Here is a 17,982-nt window from a genome sequence, read left to right on the forward strand (position 1 = left end):
TTGCTATCAGTACAAGAACTTATTTTTAAGTAATAAGCAAAGTAAATTCAGGTTTGATCAGTGCTTGGAAGGGAATGCCAAAACCTTCCATTAGAGTGGCAGTCAGGGCTGAGAGATTAATTACCGATAGTTCACTGAATGACCATCCTTTCATTCTGATTTGCTGTATTGTGCAAAGATGCAAAGGGGCCCTTACTACTTGGAGAAGCCACCAAGGCAGATACGTGGATTGACTGGACTGCTTCTACTGGAAAGACTGGAAAGCCACAGGACATTCCAGACTCCTCGCAGTTAGGCTCCGGATGCAAAGAAGCCTGCACCTGGCAAGAAGTAGGTGAGGGAGGTGGCAGGGCTCCCTGTGGCTTAGGGCCATCGCTGCTGGTTTTCCTGCTGCAGGCTCCAGTGTTCCTCTCCAGCTTCTTGGGGGTCAGGAAAGAAGGACAGTGGCAGTGCTCTCTGAATCTGCCTCCCTAATCCCTGGATTGCAGTTTTGGGTGTCCACTGCCCAATTTATTAAGTAAGTGGCACTGCTCTAGCACTGGCCATGGAGGCGGGCACGCTCCTAGTGGCCAGCCCTGTAGTGTTCGGGGCATCCTGGGAGGCCCGGTCTTGAACTGCTCCCCTTGAAACGCTTCATTCCCTACATTAATTCCCTGCCTACTTCCAGAAACTAAAGAGGTTCTGTTTTCTCCACTGGCCCCTGAGACAGTGCCTTCTTTTGGGGATATGGTTGGAGACCCTTTACCCCTTTGTTTCCAAAGGCTAAAAGCATTTTTCACCAAATCTAAGTAGGATCATCAAATGCAGATTTCAGTTTAGGAAACTTACATTCTTCAATCATTTTACTGATAACTTCAGTTGGCTGGAGTACTGAATAACCTTCTCAGTTTGGTGTAATGTGTCATAGTTGCTGCGTTTCACCTTGGAACGGGGATTTTTTTTAACCTCAATTTAACTTTGGGGTCTCCAAGTCCCCAGAAATTGTGTATAAAGTTTCAGGATATTGGGACATGTACATTTTTTTCTGGCGGGGACTTTACCTTTCAAGAGATTCTTAAAAGAGTCTGTCTGGGATCTCTAAAGGGTTAAGAAGCTCTGCCTTAGAAGCACAGGAGTGATACGAATTGGGGTTTAAAGGTGCCAGCTTGAATTGAAGCTCTGCTACTTAGAAAGAGAACTAAGGCATTGATCACTCCAAGACTTATCCAGACTCAGCTTTGGAAACCTCAATCACGAGTCGACTTAGATACTGAGCAACTGATCTCATGGAGAACCGAGGCCTGGGTGAGCTGCTCCACGTCACTGTCTGAAAGGGGCACTTAACACAGGGCAGAAGGGCACCAGTGTGACCAATGCTTACCTGGAGCTTGGAAATAATTTCATTTTTGGTCACATTCACAAGGTTCACATCTTCCACTGCAAAGGCCGGGAAAGAAATAATGGAAAGAAGCCCAGCATCAATCTCTTTAGATGTCGATGCTCTTGGCAGCATGGAGAACAGAATAGACTGAACGAAAAACAAACAGGTGGCTTTAACCTCGGAAGCACTAATAGTTACATACAGTATCTAGAAATGACGACTTTACCCCAACGGAACATTTGAATGAGTTTGCCAATTTTGAGCAGAGCTTTTTCCTACCAACATGGCCCCTGCTGGGCGACCTCGCCTACCCAGCCAATGCTTCCTGCTCCTTGCAGGAGAAAAGGGGTCTGGGGAGAGCAGTAATATGCCTGGAGCCCATGCTGAGAACTGTTTGTCTCCCTTCCTTTCGTGCCTTCTGTTGACTTCACTGGGCCTTTAGGACATGCAGGGAAGGGACTAAGGACTACCTTGTCAGTAGGCTAGCATGTCCTGGCTGTGAAGATAAGAGACAGAGAAGAACACACATATGGGACCAGGCCAGAGAAATGTCTGGCTTCTGTGGAATGTGACCAGTTGGACTGGGTGACCCAGGAACTACTTAAAGGAGTCAAATTCAAAAGACCACATGAACAGGCAAAATGGTTTAGTCAAAACAGAATTAGTTTAGTCCTAGAAAGAATGGGTTACTTAGTGGCACTATAATATGGCCTCAATTATAAGGTGGTTGGATTAGGTACTGTAAACTAAAGGAAGGTGAAATTATAAAGAAAAGTTTGGGAAGGGAAGAGAGCTAACACTGAGATCTAACATGTACAGACATGGGACTAGACCCCTGCAAACATAAGCTTATTAAATCTTCTATATGAAGAAGGAATTCGAGAACTATGTCCAATTCACACGTGAGGACTCTGAGACACAGAGACTCATGCCTAAATGCACACAGCCAGTCTGCGACAGAGCTAGGATTCTAACCCAGGTCCAGCTGGCTACAGAGCTCATGCAATCTCTACTAGGGACTACACATCTATTAAGATGCATACCAGCTTGACTTTATTAAACCACACCCAAAGAAATAGCAGACTCCCCATTAAGGACTATATAATGGAGGGAAATGGAAAGAGCTAGAAGGAGTTAAATATGGGGGGGGAGCCCTTCAGCTTCAGAACAAAGCTTCATTTTCTATAGCCAAATGACCCCCAAGCCCAGTTCTTTAACTAGTCGCTCTCCCTCGGCTCTCTGCCTGAAACACACAGTCCCACCGGAAGCGCTCTGCTTACAGGTTTTATGTAGCTCACTCCCACAGCCCTAGCACAGTGCCTGGCACGCAGTAAGCCCTCACTAAATAAGAGTTTGCTGATGTGTCAACCTACTGTCTGCTAAATGGAGTCCCCTAATCTGCATCAAATCACACCTTTCTCTGACCGGTATTTCAGGGAGATTTTACTAATTTGCCATTTCTCCCATATCATCTCTCCTCCACCATCCATTCTGCCCATTCCCACTCCCTCCCCAAGTGAACTACTGCCTGCTAGTCATCCAATTTGGGGACCTCATGAAATAAACCTGAGAGAAAACCACCTACATGCTCAAAAAACATAAAACCAATTTTGCCTCCAACGAAACAAGGCTGCCTTGATTATTGACTCCATATACAACATCATCACTGTGTCTTATGTTTGCACAGTACTTTCTGGTTTACAAAGTAGTACTCTGACAAACTAAGTTGATTTACTCTGATCCTTGTGACCACCCTGTGCAGCAGGAGGAGAAGGTCTCAGTATGCCCATTTTATGGATGAGGGAACTGAAACTCAAAGAAGCCAAGTCCCATCAAGCTAGGAAGGTGAGGATCTGAACTGGAGCCCAAGTCTTCCACTTCATGAGTCTCCTTCGCTACTCTCTGGAACGTGAGAGCCTTGAGCCATTACCTGGCAGTGTTCGACCTCATCGGGCAGAACGTGGATCACGGACTTGCGACCTCCATGGGCTCCAAAAAGGTCCAGTTCGTCAATTGCCTCTAGGGCTGCCTACAAGCACAGGTATGAATTACTTTTTCTTGCTAGTACACATACACTCCCACATCTGGCACCCCTTTTTCATTAAGCAATCTAGTATATATGTTTTCCCAAACGTGGTAAAACAAATCTTTAAAATCCACTAAAGTGTCTTATACTCGTGTTCTATCCTTATTTTCAGTGGATAAGAGCTTTCCTGTGTTTTGCTGCTCACTGCAGGAACAAGAAAGAGAAAACAGAAAACCATTTTCCAAAATGAAATTACTATTCTACCCAATAATGAAACATTAACAACACAGCTTTGTGTGTGTAAGGGGTGGAGGGCTAAATTCATGGGCGGCTTTTCTTTCACCTATTTTAGCGGCTGACTTCTAACATTAGCATATTTGGCACTTAAAAATGTTAACTTCTTTTAGTATTAAGTATGTTTTCTGTCAGTTGACCTTAACAGAGCAAATTTATTGTTGCTTTAAAAATTCTAGTTCCGGAGTCTTTATTCTGTCTAAAATTATGCTTCAGTCTTGAGGAAGAGGGGAGGGAGGAGGCATGCTAAACGTCTAGGGCAAGACATGTCAACTGGTGGCCAGCGGGCTGAATCTGCCCTACAGGCATGTTTTGTTTGGCCTGAGGAAGTTTTTAAAATGATTTTGAATTAGAATACCTACAGAGAAAGTTTGCAGCGTCCTCAATACCCCCTGATATTTTTCTATCTGGCCAGCTTCACTTGTTTATATTACTCGCCTGACCTGACCCTGTAGACTTTTAAACTTGTGAGCCCTGTCCTACAAAGTGGTCATATTCTTCAGCCCCCCTTTATGACCCAGAAAAGAAGACTGGACATCACACATCCAGCTTCTTCGACAACAGCAAGAGCTTAGATGTGTGGGTGATAACAACGGATAGTAAGGAGGGAATGCACTTATTTTCAGGTACACGCAGATTTCGGTGTAAGAAACCTACATTTTTTTACCTATAATTTCAGTTGGCTGGGGTACATGTGCCACTTGAATTCCATACTTGCTGCTGACTTTTGAAAAATATGCTAATCAGATCAAATCCAAACCCCTAACGATGAGAACCAAACCAAAGCAGTTACAGACGCACAGAAGGAAGAACAAACAGGACGAGACTGTCACCTTGGCCATTCCTACAGAGCTTGCATTCAGTTCTGGAATGCCCTGATTGGTCTTATCTCCACGTTCCCACATTCCATAATCCTGCGGGAGAAAAAGGGAAAAAGAGGTATATGAAAAGCGCTATGGAAAAATGATTCGTTCACGTCACTGAAGGCATAAAGAAACATGAATATCTCTTCTCGAAGGCTACTAAATTCATGGCTTTACATATTCGAGCTGCGTTCTTTCTCGATTTCAGTTCATTTGACCTCTGGGTAGACTTTTGGAAGTAAATACTCAAGTGGAACAAAAATGCATACAAAGACACTCTCAATTTTCTTATTTCTAAAGTTAGTAATTTGTAAGAAACTCTTGATTTGTAGAGACCAGAACATTTTATCTTAAAATAAAAGGCTGCCCTTTACTTATCTAATACGTTTGAACTTGTATTAAATTGTAAGATGGAATAAAGAAACTTTAACAAATGGGTTATAACTAGGTGAAGCCAACCAAACCATTTAAAATAATTTAATACCTACTTTTAACATTACCTCTTGGGAAAAAAATGCTCAGCAACTAACAGAAGCCAAAGTCAAAACTGAGGCTCAGAATACTGGACTTTCCTGGTATTTTGAAACAAATTAATAGGAACTGGCTTAGAACAGCCCATCGACATAGACGACTTGATACATGCATACCTAACTTTTATAGTTGATATTTTCACTGAAGAAACCCAAGCACTGGATACCGTTTTGAAATAATGCTATATGCACTGCTGAAAGGCTGCAACCCAAGAAGAACAGGACCAATGCCAAAATTTTGGCGTTTATTATTACAGAGAAAGATGAACATTTTCAAGATGAGAAATTTTAGACTTAGACACACGAGAGTGACTTCAGACTCTTCCCTGCCAAGCAGGCCTTGTTGCTGAGCCCCAGGACCCCTTCCCTTCAGTACTCCTCACAGCTGGGCCTTTCCGCTCCAACCCGTCCTCACTCCAACCTTGGAGCCAAGTGACTGACTCATCCTTAAAAACTGCTTTGATCAGCTCACTCTCCAGCATAAGAGTCTAAAATGAAGACCTAGTGGATCTTTATTCCCTAGTGGATCACGTTCAAATCTCTCTCTCTGTATGGCGATACCTCTATTATCCAGCCCCACCTCCTGCACGTCCACAAGCTGACTTTACTTTCTACTATTCTTAAGTACTCAGCTTTCACCCTAAGAATACTCCTTCACTCTGCACCCCCTTTCCCCAAGCTGTTCCCATGCTCACAGCCTGTTCCTGCCTCTGTTATTGCTCCTGCTACTCCCACACCCTTTTCCCTCCCTTCTGCCAATCTAAACCCTACTCATCCACCAAGGTCCAACTAAAGTCCCGCCCTTTCCACAAAGACTTCCCAAGTTTCTTTAGACCAGGGTTTGTCAACCTCAGCACCACTGACATTTGGAGCTTGATCATTCTCTGTCGTGTGGAGCTGTCCTGTGCACTGCAGTACGTTCAGCAGAATCGCTGGCCTCTACCCACTGGATGTCAGTAGCACTCTCCCCAGAGTGACAGCCAAAAACGTCTCCAGACATTGCCAAATGTCCCCTGAGAGGGCAAGACTGCCCGTGGTTGAGAGTCGCCACTTTAGACCTGGGGTCAGCAAACTACGGCCCTTGGACCAAAACAGTTTGCCACCTGTTTTTTGTAAATAAAGTCTATTTGGGACACAGTCACGTTCACGAGTTCACGAGTTGCCTATGGCTGCTTTTGTGGTACAGTGGCAGAGTTGAGTAGCAGCAACAGAGACTGCAGAGCTGAAAAAATTTACTCTCTGGCCCTTTACAGAAAAAGTTTGCTGATCCTTGTTTTAATGGCTTTTTAGAAAAAAAGAAAAAAACAAACAAACTCTACCCTTTCCTTAACGGCTCTTATGGTCAGCTTTGCAGTTTAGCTGTTCTCTACAAGTGTCAGGCTCCACTCTCTGTAGCAGACAAAAGCCTGGAGGAACTGAGTTTCTACATATTTACACCCGCACACACCTGGCCCAGGGCACACATCTGGCTCCAGCCTCCTACCTGTGGGCTGCCTGGGGTGATCCCCACGGCACCGCAGCTCCTGCGGTGTTGCCCTTCATCCTGATTCAGGCTGGCCTGTGCACGTGCTACAGGACATTTTAGAGTCTTATTTAAAATAAGCGTGACGGATTCAAACAGAGCATGTGGCACATTCCAAAAACAGAAGCTCCCCAACTGAGCTCCTGGACAGAAACGTGCACTTTGTGTGCAGAGGTGAAGTAATCGTATAGCTCTAATCTCGCTAACTTCTGGTCAGCCCCAAACAGCCTGGCCCTCAAAGAGCTGTTATGATTTTTATTCTTTTTGACACTGGGGCACCTGAAAAAAAAAAACACTGGGTTTGACACTTACAGCGACTTTATATGCAGCTTCTATATAAAAAACAAGATTCTGTATGAAGGCCACCTCGTCAAGAGTGAAAATAATACGTAAGCCTAGTAAAGAAAAACAAACAATGGAGTTAACGGAATTATGTTGTGAAGAGAGAGCTGCCAATTACAAATTACAAATATTACACTAGGAAATAAATCCTTTTACCCTCATTTTCATTTTTCTTACTAGGGCATCAAAAATTAAGTATGAAGTAAACTGTAACAGTTAATGTCTAATCTCGAAAGGAAGGAAGGAAAGATGGGGGGAGGGAAGGGAGGAAGGAAAGAATGGCTCCACTTTTGTGTGTGTGCCTAGGAGTAGAAAGGATCGAAAGAGAAGATGTGGGGCTTTCGGGTATGTGTTGGATTTGTGCAGAGAAGATTCCACAAAGCAAGCATTTTAGCCCAGAGCAACCACTGTCATATCTTTGAGTGAGCCAAAGGGCGGGTACTTTTCCCCAATGGCAGATGGGGAAAGTAGAGCCCTCAACTACAGGAGATGGCTTTTCACCTCATAGATCTGCCCAGGCGGCTACATCAACGTGTTAAAGCAGGCAGTGACCAGGAGAGCTGGTTTTTTGCTTGGGTCCTTGAATGTATAACTGGTTAGGACAAATACATGTTTTTATTTTTTTTTGGCTCTCCTGTTGGATTTTTAAAATTTTTATTTTATATTGGAGTATAGTTGATTAACAATGTTGTGTTAGTTTCAGGTGTACAGCAAAGTGATTCAGTTATACATATACACCTATCTATTCTTTTTCAAATTCTTTTCCCATTTAGGTTATTACAGAATACTGAGCAGAGTTCCAACATGTATTTTTTTTTTTTAATTAATTTATTTATTTTTGGCTGAGCTGGATCTTTGTTGCTGCACGCGGGCTTTCTCTAGTTGCAGTGAGCGGGGGCTACCCTTTGTTGCGGTGCACGGGCTTCTCATTGCGGTGGCTTCTCTTGCTGTGGAGCATGGGCTCAGGTACATGGGCTCAGCTGCTGTGGCTCGCAGGCCCTAGAGAGCAGGCTCAGTAGTTGTGGCGCACGGGCTTAGTTGCTCTGCGGCATGTGGGATCTTCCCGGACCAGGGCTCGAACCCGTGTCCCCTGCATTAGCAGGCGGATCCTTAACCACTGCGCCACCAGGGAAGTCCCCAACATGTATTTTTAAAGTATGAATTCTTGAAGCTGGTATGGGTATGGTAAGATATGCACCCTTAACATCACTGGGGGAAGTTTAACTAGTAAACTGCTCTGAAAACAATTTAGCAGTAAGTATGAGTAGCCTTTGAATGATATCTAACTAAGGGAAGGAAGCAAATAGAGATGGGGGTCAAAGTTGGTATTGCAACATAGTTATAATAGCAAAGAATAAAGGAATAGTTAAACTAATTATGGAATATCCACTGACAAAGTCATTAAAATTATGTTTATAAACAGCTTGTAATATCAAGGGGCAAATGGTTAAGTTATAATGCTATGTAATAAAAAGACTATATTTATGCATATAGTATGACCTTAAATATGTTTTTTAAATGCATAGAAAAAAAAACTTGGGAGGAGACACATTCGAATGAAAGTTGGCAGTGAGATTTTTTTTCTATGTATTTCATTATATTTTCCAAAATATCTACAGTGAGCTCATGTTAACTTTCATAACCAAAACATATTTTTTAAAGTGCCTGGTTTATTCACGAAGCCATAACAGTATTATTTACTGACTTCTCCTATTTTTAGAGTTTCACATTTGCAGCCTGAAATAAATGGGAAGCCTCTAACTCAGGAGTGTGAATTTAGGGGACTGGAGATAAGAACTCTGAGACACAGCAGCTAAGTGACCTAACTTGAGGCTACTTGGTGCACAGAGCGGGGCAGCAGCTTGGAGCTTGGGAGGCCTGGTGTCCAGGCCTCCATGAAAGCCGACAGCTTGGGCTTCAACGAGAACAATGCTCACAACCCAGGAGTTTTTGGCCCACTCACAGCATGGGTGCTATGGACTGAAAGACAACTCTGGGCAAACTGCTGACTTCTAGAAATTATGTTGTTTGTTTATAATTTGGATAAACGAGGGTGTGTCTAAAGAGGGTGACAGGGTAGTGAGAGGAAGAGCTGAAGGGCCGGCTACTCCTGGAGAAGAAAACTCTAAAATGGAGCATGACACCGTCTACAGATATTTGAACTGTTGAACATAGATCTGATCTAGGTTGGTCCAATAATTAGGCGACAGAGACAGCAAGGAAGCTTTGGGACCAACCAGTGAGATGCTGACAGAGCTGGCGCAACAGCCCTCGTCCTGCAAGGGTTCAGGAGGCTGGCTGTCAACAGAGCCACAGAGTAGCGCACATAATGCAACGCAAAAAGAAGCATGCTTTTTCTTTACAGAAATAGCTTATTTTGAATACTGATCAATGCCTGCCCCTCCCCGCCCCCTTCTGGATTGTCACTCCCAGTACAATGAGGTCAATCAGCCCTGGCTCACCGGAGGCAGTCATCTGGGCCAGAAACAGGAGGAAGAGGGAGGTGGCATCCACCTGGAGGTGGCCCCACTGGTCGTCGCCCACCACGGTGCTGCAGGTGGCGGTGTCGTACTTGGCATGCAGGCTGTCCTTGGTACTCTGAGTGTGCTTGAACCTCTCCACTTTATTCACCTGAGAAAGCAAGTCGGCTGCTCGCACCTAAGGGGTTCATGGCTGGCAAAGGTCAATCTCTTGGATCTAGACCTTTTATCTGTTACCTCTGGGAGCCAGTGGGATGGAAGGCAGGGGATGGATGTTCACTAGTGAGCACCACACAGAGAGGCTGTGCGGGGGACTCTTCCTGCCCATCACCAGAAATGTCTGAGCCCAGCGCCATTTTAACAAGTTCTGCAGGGCTGAGGGGTCAAGCCGCAGGGTTTCCTTGTCTGATATCTCCAGCATGAGCTGTGACACACAGTAGGAACTCAATGAGAGGGAGGGAGGAGGGGAGGGAGAGGAACCTCCTCTTCCTCTTTAAATTTCCAATCTTGTTTCCTTATGTTGAAAGGGAAAGAGCAATGTCGTCTTTGAAGACTAATGAGGCACGTGCCGATTAAGGGTCGGGACTGTATCATATTTATCTTGGGGTCTGTGTAGATCTTAGTATGATGTTCTGTATACAATACATGCTCAACAAATTGTTTTATTTACCCCTCACTGAAAATATCAATAATATTAATGTCAAGTTTTAAAAACTCAAGCACTTCAACTCAAAAGAAACCCTTTTATAAACTCAACAGAATAAACAACAGTACATGGCTTTCTAGGAGTGGCTTTTAAAAACAACATTTTCTTCCCTGTTTAAAAAAAAAGGGCACATTCTCCTTTTACACAAGTTAACTCTTGAAAAGAGATTCTGAGAAAGTATTCTTTGACTCTGGTTCTATAGCATAATAAAATTATTGAAGATAATTTTAAAAGGAGAAAGTAAGCAAAATATTTTCAATTTCTCTTCATCTTGAGAAAAAAAGTTCAAAACACTTTAAGAGTGTTAGTTGTCACCATGACTATGAAGTGCCCACTCAGATGACCCAAAAATATATCTGTCGTTTTCCACTTACCTGTCTCATCATGCACTGGAGAAGACCCCGCATCAGTTTCACCACGTTCTATGGACATAAAATGGAATCAGTAATAAGGCCAGCTTCCCTGCTCCATGAAAACAACCTCCTCACCACATGGCTGGTAAGCCAGTGCTGCCTGGAGCCTTCCCCGAGAAGGCATATACATGCATTCTGATTGTTTAGGTTATTTCTATCCACTGCATCACAAAGAAATTCTTGACGAAGTGACTTATCTCAAATAAAGGAACTGGACCAGATGGCACCTCCTGGCACTGAAATCCAGTGACTCCTGCTTTTAGCAAGACAATTTTTATAAGCCTAGTACCCTGGAGCTTTATATCACAATTCTTAGTAATTTATTTTTGTTATACTAAGGATGAGTTAAGTCCACCACCACGCCTGCCCCAAAATAATGATGCTTTGCCAAAATAGCCATTTGTGACACCATTACTGGACCACTGAGTAAAGTTCTTACAAAATGCAAGTAACTGCCAACGTTTCTTAATAATATGTATTATTATTATAAATAATATCAATACCACTATGATAATCAGACGTTCTGTCCTGGTATTGTACAAAACTCTTTACCTGGATTCCCACTAATTCTTGCAATACCCTTATGAGATGGGTGTTATTATTTCCCCACTTTATAGATGAGGAACCTGAGGCTGATGAAGCAACATTGCTCAAGTCTCTCCGCTGAAAGGAGGGGGAGCAAGGACAGAGCCCAGGCCCTCCGACTCCAGAGTTTGAGCTCCTAGTCAATACATTGTGTTGCCTCCCACTTGCTCCACAATTCAGGCCCACTGAAAGACTGGTCTTAATATGTCCTATTAAAAACTCTACACAACTGCTTCACAAGTGGCTGGAGAATGGGATATTTTTAGGTCAAAGTAGCCTGGCTGAAAGAAGTTCCCACCCAGGGCCATCAGCGTCTCCTCTCTTATAGAATGCACATGGTTTGCAGGGGAAGACACAGTGAAGGGCCACGAAAGTTAATTGCCAAAGTCTGAAATGGATCACCCTTTAGATTCTTCCATCTCTAAAATCCTAGGAGTCTAGAGTCTAATCTCACTTTATGTCGTAAACTCTTTTGATGCAGAAAATATTACCTCATAATTAAAAGGTATAATTAACACTGTTATAATTAACATTTCCTACGGTGTTCAGCGTAAACATTTGCCAATCGACTTCCCCTCAAATAAAGAAAAGTTATTTTCCATTGTGAAGAAGCACAGTGGTTCCCAACTGGTGGTGACATTACCATCCCTGCGGATGGGGAAGCATCTGGAAATGTGGGGTGGAGGCATTTTTATTGTCACCATGATGGGGGTGGGAGCTACAGCCATTTAGTGAGGAAGGACTAAGGACACTGTATGTCCTGCAATTCATGGGACAGTCTCACACAATAACAACTGTACTGCCTAAGCCCCAAATGCAATAGTGTCCCTGTTGAGGATCACTGGAAGATCCCGTGTTATTTTCCATAATCAAGGGAGATGTCTTCTTTATTAACCACACTCAACAAATCAAACAGTGTGGCCTATTTGTGCCTCTCTATCGTCAGTCACAGATCGGCAAATCTAGTCTACTGTAACCCAGATCAGAAACTGCTTACAGAGGAGAGGTAGTGTGTGTGTGTGTGTGTGTGTGTGTGTGTGTGTGTGTGTGTGCACGCGCACGCATGCGTGTGAGTGTGAATAGACAGGCATGGGTTTACTTGGATTTTGTGTCAGAGGAGGATAGAAAGTTTGGAGGACATGAATATCAAATTATTATACTGTTAAATGAATGATTCACTTATGTAATAGCCAAGTTCTTAGAGGAGCATTCAGTGCTTGCTGTATGCATTTTATTTTCTTTTTAAAAATTAATTAATTAATTAATTATTTTATTTGTTGGCTGCATTGGGTCTTCATTGCTGTGCGTGGGCTTTCTCTAGTTGTGGCAAGCAGGGGCTACTCATTGTCGTGATGTGCGGGCTTCTCACTGCAGTGGCTTCTCTTGTTGCAGAGCACAGGCTCTAGGCACGTGGGCTGCAGTAGTTGTGGCACGCGGGCTCAGTAGTTGTGGCTCACGGGCCCTAGAGCACAGGCTCAGTAGTTGTGGCACACGGGCTTAGTTGATCTGCGGCATGTGGGTTCTTCCCAGAGACTAGGGCTCAAATCCATGTCCCCTGCATTGGCAGGAGGATTCCTAACCACTGCGCCACCAGGGAAGTCCCTATGTGCATTTTCTATACTACCCATTCTTGCCTTACCTCCAAGACTGGGTGATTCCATTACCTCGTACTCAGCATGTCTAGTCAAATCCAGACTGTCCTTTCCTTGCTCACAGAGACAGGCTTCCTCTCTTAGCTTCCCTACTGCTGTCAAGGCTGCCGCCACTCATGCCCACTTTGGTTGCTATAAACAATCACCAATTGGGACGTAAGAACTCTCCCTGGACCTGACAATCCACTGGCTGTGCCAGCCAATGAGAAATGATGAATCAAAGACAAATCCCAAACGCTCTCATGCCAAGAGATCTATACTTTTATACATCAATGCTCCTTACTTCAATGCTATTACTCAAAACACTCTGAAAATACTTCCTGTGCTCAGGGGCAGATTATTTTCTTACATACTTAGTGATGCGCAAGTCTTCGCTTTGGTGGGTATGCTGGTTTCTAATTTTGGAAAACAATAAAAGGCCCTCATTGTGCTGTATGGTAACACAGGCACAAAAACTGGACAACACCAATGTGGTTCAAAATTAAAGGGTGACTATAAATTAAAAAGACTGCTTTGGAATGACTCAAACTGAAAGGCATTTTTAAAGGAAATTCCAAACATGTTTTAAGCAGTGGCAATATTGTTTGGATAAATATCCTTTCAACACGATTACTCCAAAGAGTATACACTTTGGAATGTGTAGTTCTGGTGTGCTGACTCTTTAAAAGCTATCATATTAGTTTATAATGACATCTTGTATATAAGTATGTATAAAACTGACAGAGCACGTGTGAGAGAAATGTAGCTAGTTAGAAATTTGGATGTCTATTCAGTGTGATTTTTGTTGTTTTTTTATGGAGGGAAAAATCTCAAAAGGAGAGACACATGAGAGGCTGAGACCACCAAAGTGCCTCCCCAAAATATACTATAGCAGAAATGGAGGAGAAGCCTGTACCAGACTGTTTTGCACACACAGCTACCTCCTTGGAGGCTTTTCAGTTCAAGGAAAAGATGCTGAGCGGCCAAGCCACGGCTGCCAGTCAGCCTTACCTGCTCCAACTCGTAGGCCTTGGCTTTGTCCTCATCGCGGTCAGCATTCTTGCGGTAGGCCATGCCCAGGCCCCACACAGCCAGGATGCTGTAGATGTTATCCCGCACCCAGGCGTCCTTCTGCTCATGACTGGCTGACAGCAGCCCCGTGACGGGATTCTATCAGAGAAGACAAAACGATTCAGCACGGCCCTTCACCTAGCTCCTGGGCAATGAACGCTCACCCTAATCGGGGCACGAGGGCTGGGACGAGAAGTGAAGAGACCCTGACACCAACAGTGTGATCTTGGGTGAGAAGTGACATCACTTTTCCTAGGCTTTGGTTTTCTCATCTGTATAATGAGGATATTAGACTAAAAAAATCTCTGAGGGATCTTCTAACTTGTGAGTACTTGTTCTTTGGCTTTCAGACCAGACCATACTGTTGTAAGTAACGAACAGAAGAAACAGCAAACAGAAAAAGCCTTCAAGGCTTTTACAAATCTGTGCATTACACAATTAGATCTTCCTCTCCCTTTGTGTTTCCACACCATTTAGTAAAGCATTGAACATGGGAGCAAGAGGCCCCACTCTACCACTCTAGGTCAGTGTGACCGGGGAAGCCACCTACCTTAAAAAGGAGGTGCCGAGCAAGGGGCCATCAGGGGCTTCCCTGGTGGCACAGTGGTTGGGAATCTGCCTGCCAGTGCAGGGGGCATGGGTTCGATCCCTGGTCCGGGAGGATCCCACGTGCTGCGGAGCAACTAAGCCCGTGCGCCACAAATACTGAGCCTGCGCTCTAGAGCCCGCGCGCCACAACTACTGAGCCTGCGCGCCTAGAGCCCGTGCTCCGCAACAAGAGAAGCCACCGCAATGAGAAGCCTGCACACGGCAACGAAGAGTAGCCCCCGCTCGCCGCAACTAGAGAAAAGCCCAAGCAAAGCAACAAAGACCCAACGCAGTCAAAAATTAATTAATTAATTATTTTTAAAAGGGGGGGCCATCGGGGTTCCTATGTAGCTATGGTATCACCAGTATTTAAAAGGGCAGCTGAGTCACTAAAAAGCCAGACCTTCACAAAAAGTGTACACAAATGTTCATCACAGCATTATTCATAGTAGCCCAAAAGAGGAAACAACCCAAGTGTCCATCAACTGATAAATGGATAAACAAAATGTGATCCATACGAACAATGAAATATTATTCAGCAATAAAAAGGAATGAAGTACTAATACATGCTACAGCATGGATGAACCTTGAAAACATTACACTAAGTAAAAGAAGTCAGTCACAAAAGTCTACATACTGTATGATTCCAATTGTACAGAATGTCCAGAATAGGAAATCTATAGAGATAGAAAGTAGATTAGTAGTTGTCTAGGGCTGTGGGTAGGAGTGGGATGGGAGGAAATGGGGAGTGAGTGAGTGAGTGAGTGAGTGACTGCTAACAGGTTTTTTCCTTCCTGGGGGTGATGAAAACGTTCTAAACTTGACTGTGGTTATGATGTACAACTCTGTGAATATGCTAAAACCCATTAAATTGTACATGCTAGATGAATTGTATGGTAAGTAAATTATATCTCAATAAAGCTATTACTTTTTTAAGAATCTAGTCTTAATAAACTCTGTGCCTAGAAATAAAATGGATAAGATAGGAAAAGAGTCCCATAAAGATAAAGCCTCTGTTGACTTTTCCAGAAATTATGCAAAGAAATATGTATCTAATAAAATACATCATAGCAATCAGAACCCTGCCAGCTTAAATTATTATTCAAAAGGGTACCAAATTATTTACAAGAGGGCTCATTAAAAAACGCTGCTGGGTACTTTCAAAGTGATACTGCCAAGGTTACTGGGTAAAAAAAATATTGGCATAGTTTCAGATGATCCCACCTAAGGAATTAAATATTTGACTTCTTCTTTAAGTAATCTATGCCCTCTTCAAAAACATCTAAAACGCAACTGATGGGCCTTCAGGGGCAGCAGCATTCAGTGTATTGACACTGTTCTACAGCCAACAACTACAGATCAATGATATTAAAGTCAACCAGAAGTTAAGTCTAGGAGTGGCTGAGGGACGGTATGAGTCATTCCAATAGTGGACTATTGGAGTTCTTTTTTAAAAAATCACTATGCACCAACAAGGTATAGCATAAGCATCTTTATCTGTTCTGGGTCCTGTTGGATAAACTCAGGGCAGGAAACCATCAGGAGGTGCACAGAAAGAACTCAGCCCCTTCCTGGCGTACCCATCAACCGTGAGTCCACTGAGACAAACAGCCTTCCAATGACACAGCAGTGACTGCTTACACAGCGCCAAGTGTGGCTTGGATTATGAAATGTCACTGTTCTGTTAACTGAAAGTCACCTCTTTGGTTCTTTAGTTTGGGTTTAACTATAAGTGGATTAGTTCATCCCCACCCAGAGCTAAACTGTCTCAGCCTCATTCCACTACAGAGAAGCAGTCTGGGTGTTTCAGGGGATCCCCACATTCAAAACTGCATACGCAAGCCATGTTAAATTAGAGTGCTGCTGCACTCAGCAAAAGGAATACCTACTATTATGAACTGAAAGCCTGTGTCTCCCCAAAATTCATACGTTGAAATCTAATTCCCAATGTGACAGTGTTTGAAAGTGGGGCCTTCGGGAGATAATTAGGTCATGTGGGCAGAGCTCTCATGAAGGGGATTAGCGCCCTTATAGGAAGAGAAGGGGGCAGCTACGAGGAGAGCTACAAAGAGTCAACGGTAGTGTCCCAATGCAGTATTAGAGGAGGTAGTACAGACCTGCACTGGGACTCAGCACTCCTGCTCTAGGGGAACTGACAATGACATCCTTAAACTGTAGAAGAAGAGGTCCAAAACAGATGAGCCTAACATAAACTGTGCTTCATCAAGGGCAAGGGGCCAACAGCTGGGCAGTTTCTCTTTTAAATCCAGTCATTTGTCGGCCCCTCTCCAACATTTGTTCATTTCTAATTTAGGGGAAGTGCCTTTCCTGGCTCCTGTTTATGGGAAAAAAGGGTAGGACCCTAAGGCTTAGAATGGACTGGGCCCAGGGCTTGGCCCCTATACTGTCATAACAACACTAAAATCTTGGTGGCTTATATTTCTCGCCCATGTCTCGTGTCCATCCCTTTTCAGCTGTGGTTCTGCTCTGTGTTACGTTCCATCTAGGAACCAGGCTACTGGGACAGCCTTATGCCCACAACACTGCCCATCTCATGGCAGAGGAGAAGAAAGACAGTGAACCATGAGCTGCCTCTTACAGCTGCTGGTTAGAACTGACACATATCACTTCCTCTCGCGTCTCATTGTTGAAAGCAAGTCACATGGCCATTCCTAAGTTCCACAGGGTAAGGATGTGGAAGCCTCTCCCAGGGGTGAGAAGCAAGTAACTGTGAACAACCATTATGTGAATAATTATTATTACTATTACTTTTTAGGTATGAAAATTATATTTAAACCAAGGAAAGAAATCACAAGTTATGAATATTAAAAGCTGACCAACATCACAAAATCTGTACCTGCCTTAGACACTTCTGTAATACTTTTTATTTTTGATTTGCTGAATTTTATTTACTTTTTTATACAGTTTAACTATTTTATACAGTTTAAGTATTTTATACATATTAGTGTATCCATGTCAATCCCAATCTCCCAATTCATCCCACCACCACCACCACCCCCGCCATCTTCCCCCCTTGGTGTCCATACATCTTTCCTCTACATCTGTGTCTCTATTTCTGCCCTGCAAACGGGTTCATCTGTACCATTTTTCTAGGTTCCACATATATGCGTTAATATACGATATTTGTTTTTCTCTTTCTGACTTACTTCACTCTGTATGCCAGTCTCTAGATCCATCCACGTCTCTACAAATGACCTAATTTCATTCCATTTTATGGCTGAGTAATATTCCATTGTATATATGTACCACTTTTTTTTTAACATCTTTATTGGAGTATAATTGCTTTACAATGGTGTGTTAGTTTCTGCTGTATAACAAAATGAATCAGCTACACATATACATACATCCCCATATCTCCTCCCCTTTGCGTCTCCCTCCCTCCAACCCTCCCAATCCCACCCCTCTAGGTGGTCACCAAGCACCGAGCTGATCTCCCTGTGCTATGCAGCTGCTTCCCACTAGTTATCTATTCTACATTTGGTAGTGTATATATGTCCATGCCACTCTCTCACTTCATCCCAGCTTACCCTTCCCCCTCCCCGTGTCCTCA

At 43.6% G+C, this 17,982-nt stretch overlaps 1 protein-coding gene across 2 annotated transcripts in view; it reads right to left on the reverse strand.

Moving 5' to 3' along the window:
• The window catches only part of PHKA2 (phosphorylase kinase regulatory subunit alpha 2), an 81,837-nt gene that overhangs the window by 39,255 nt on the left and 24,600 nt on the right, over positions 1-17,982 (reverse strand). For both annotated transcript variants that reach the window (XM_065901024.1, XM_065901023.1), the window contains exons 2-8: positions 13,764-13,922; positions 10,498-10,545; positions 9,400-9,568; positions 6,908-6,990; positions 4,514-4,594; positions 3,291-3,389; positions 1,361-1,507 (exon numbers count right to left, since the gene is read on the reverse strand). In XM_065901024.1, the coding sequence (XP_065757096.1) occupies positions 1,361-1,507; positions 3,291-3,389; positions 4,514-4,594; positions 6,908-6,990; positions 9,400-9,568; positions 10,498-10,545; positions 13,764-13,922 (786 nt within the window). The remainder of the gene's footprint in view (positions 1-1,360; positions 1,508-3,290; positions 3,390-4,513; positions 4,595-6,907; positions 6,991-9,399; positions 9,569-10,497; positions 10,546-13,763; positions 13,923-17,982) is intronic.

This window comes from Phocoena phocoena, chromosome X, assembly GCF_963924675.1.
Source record: "Phocoena phocoena chromosome X, mPhoPho1.1, whole genome shotgun sequence".
NCBI lineage: Eukaryota > Metazoa > Chordata > Mammalia > Artiodactyla > Phocoenidae > Phocoena > Phocoena phocoena.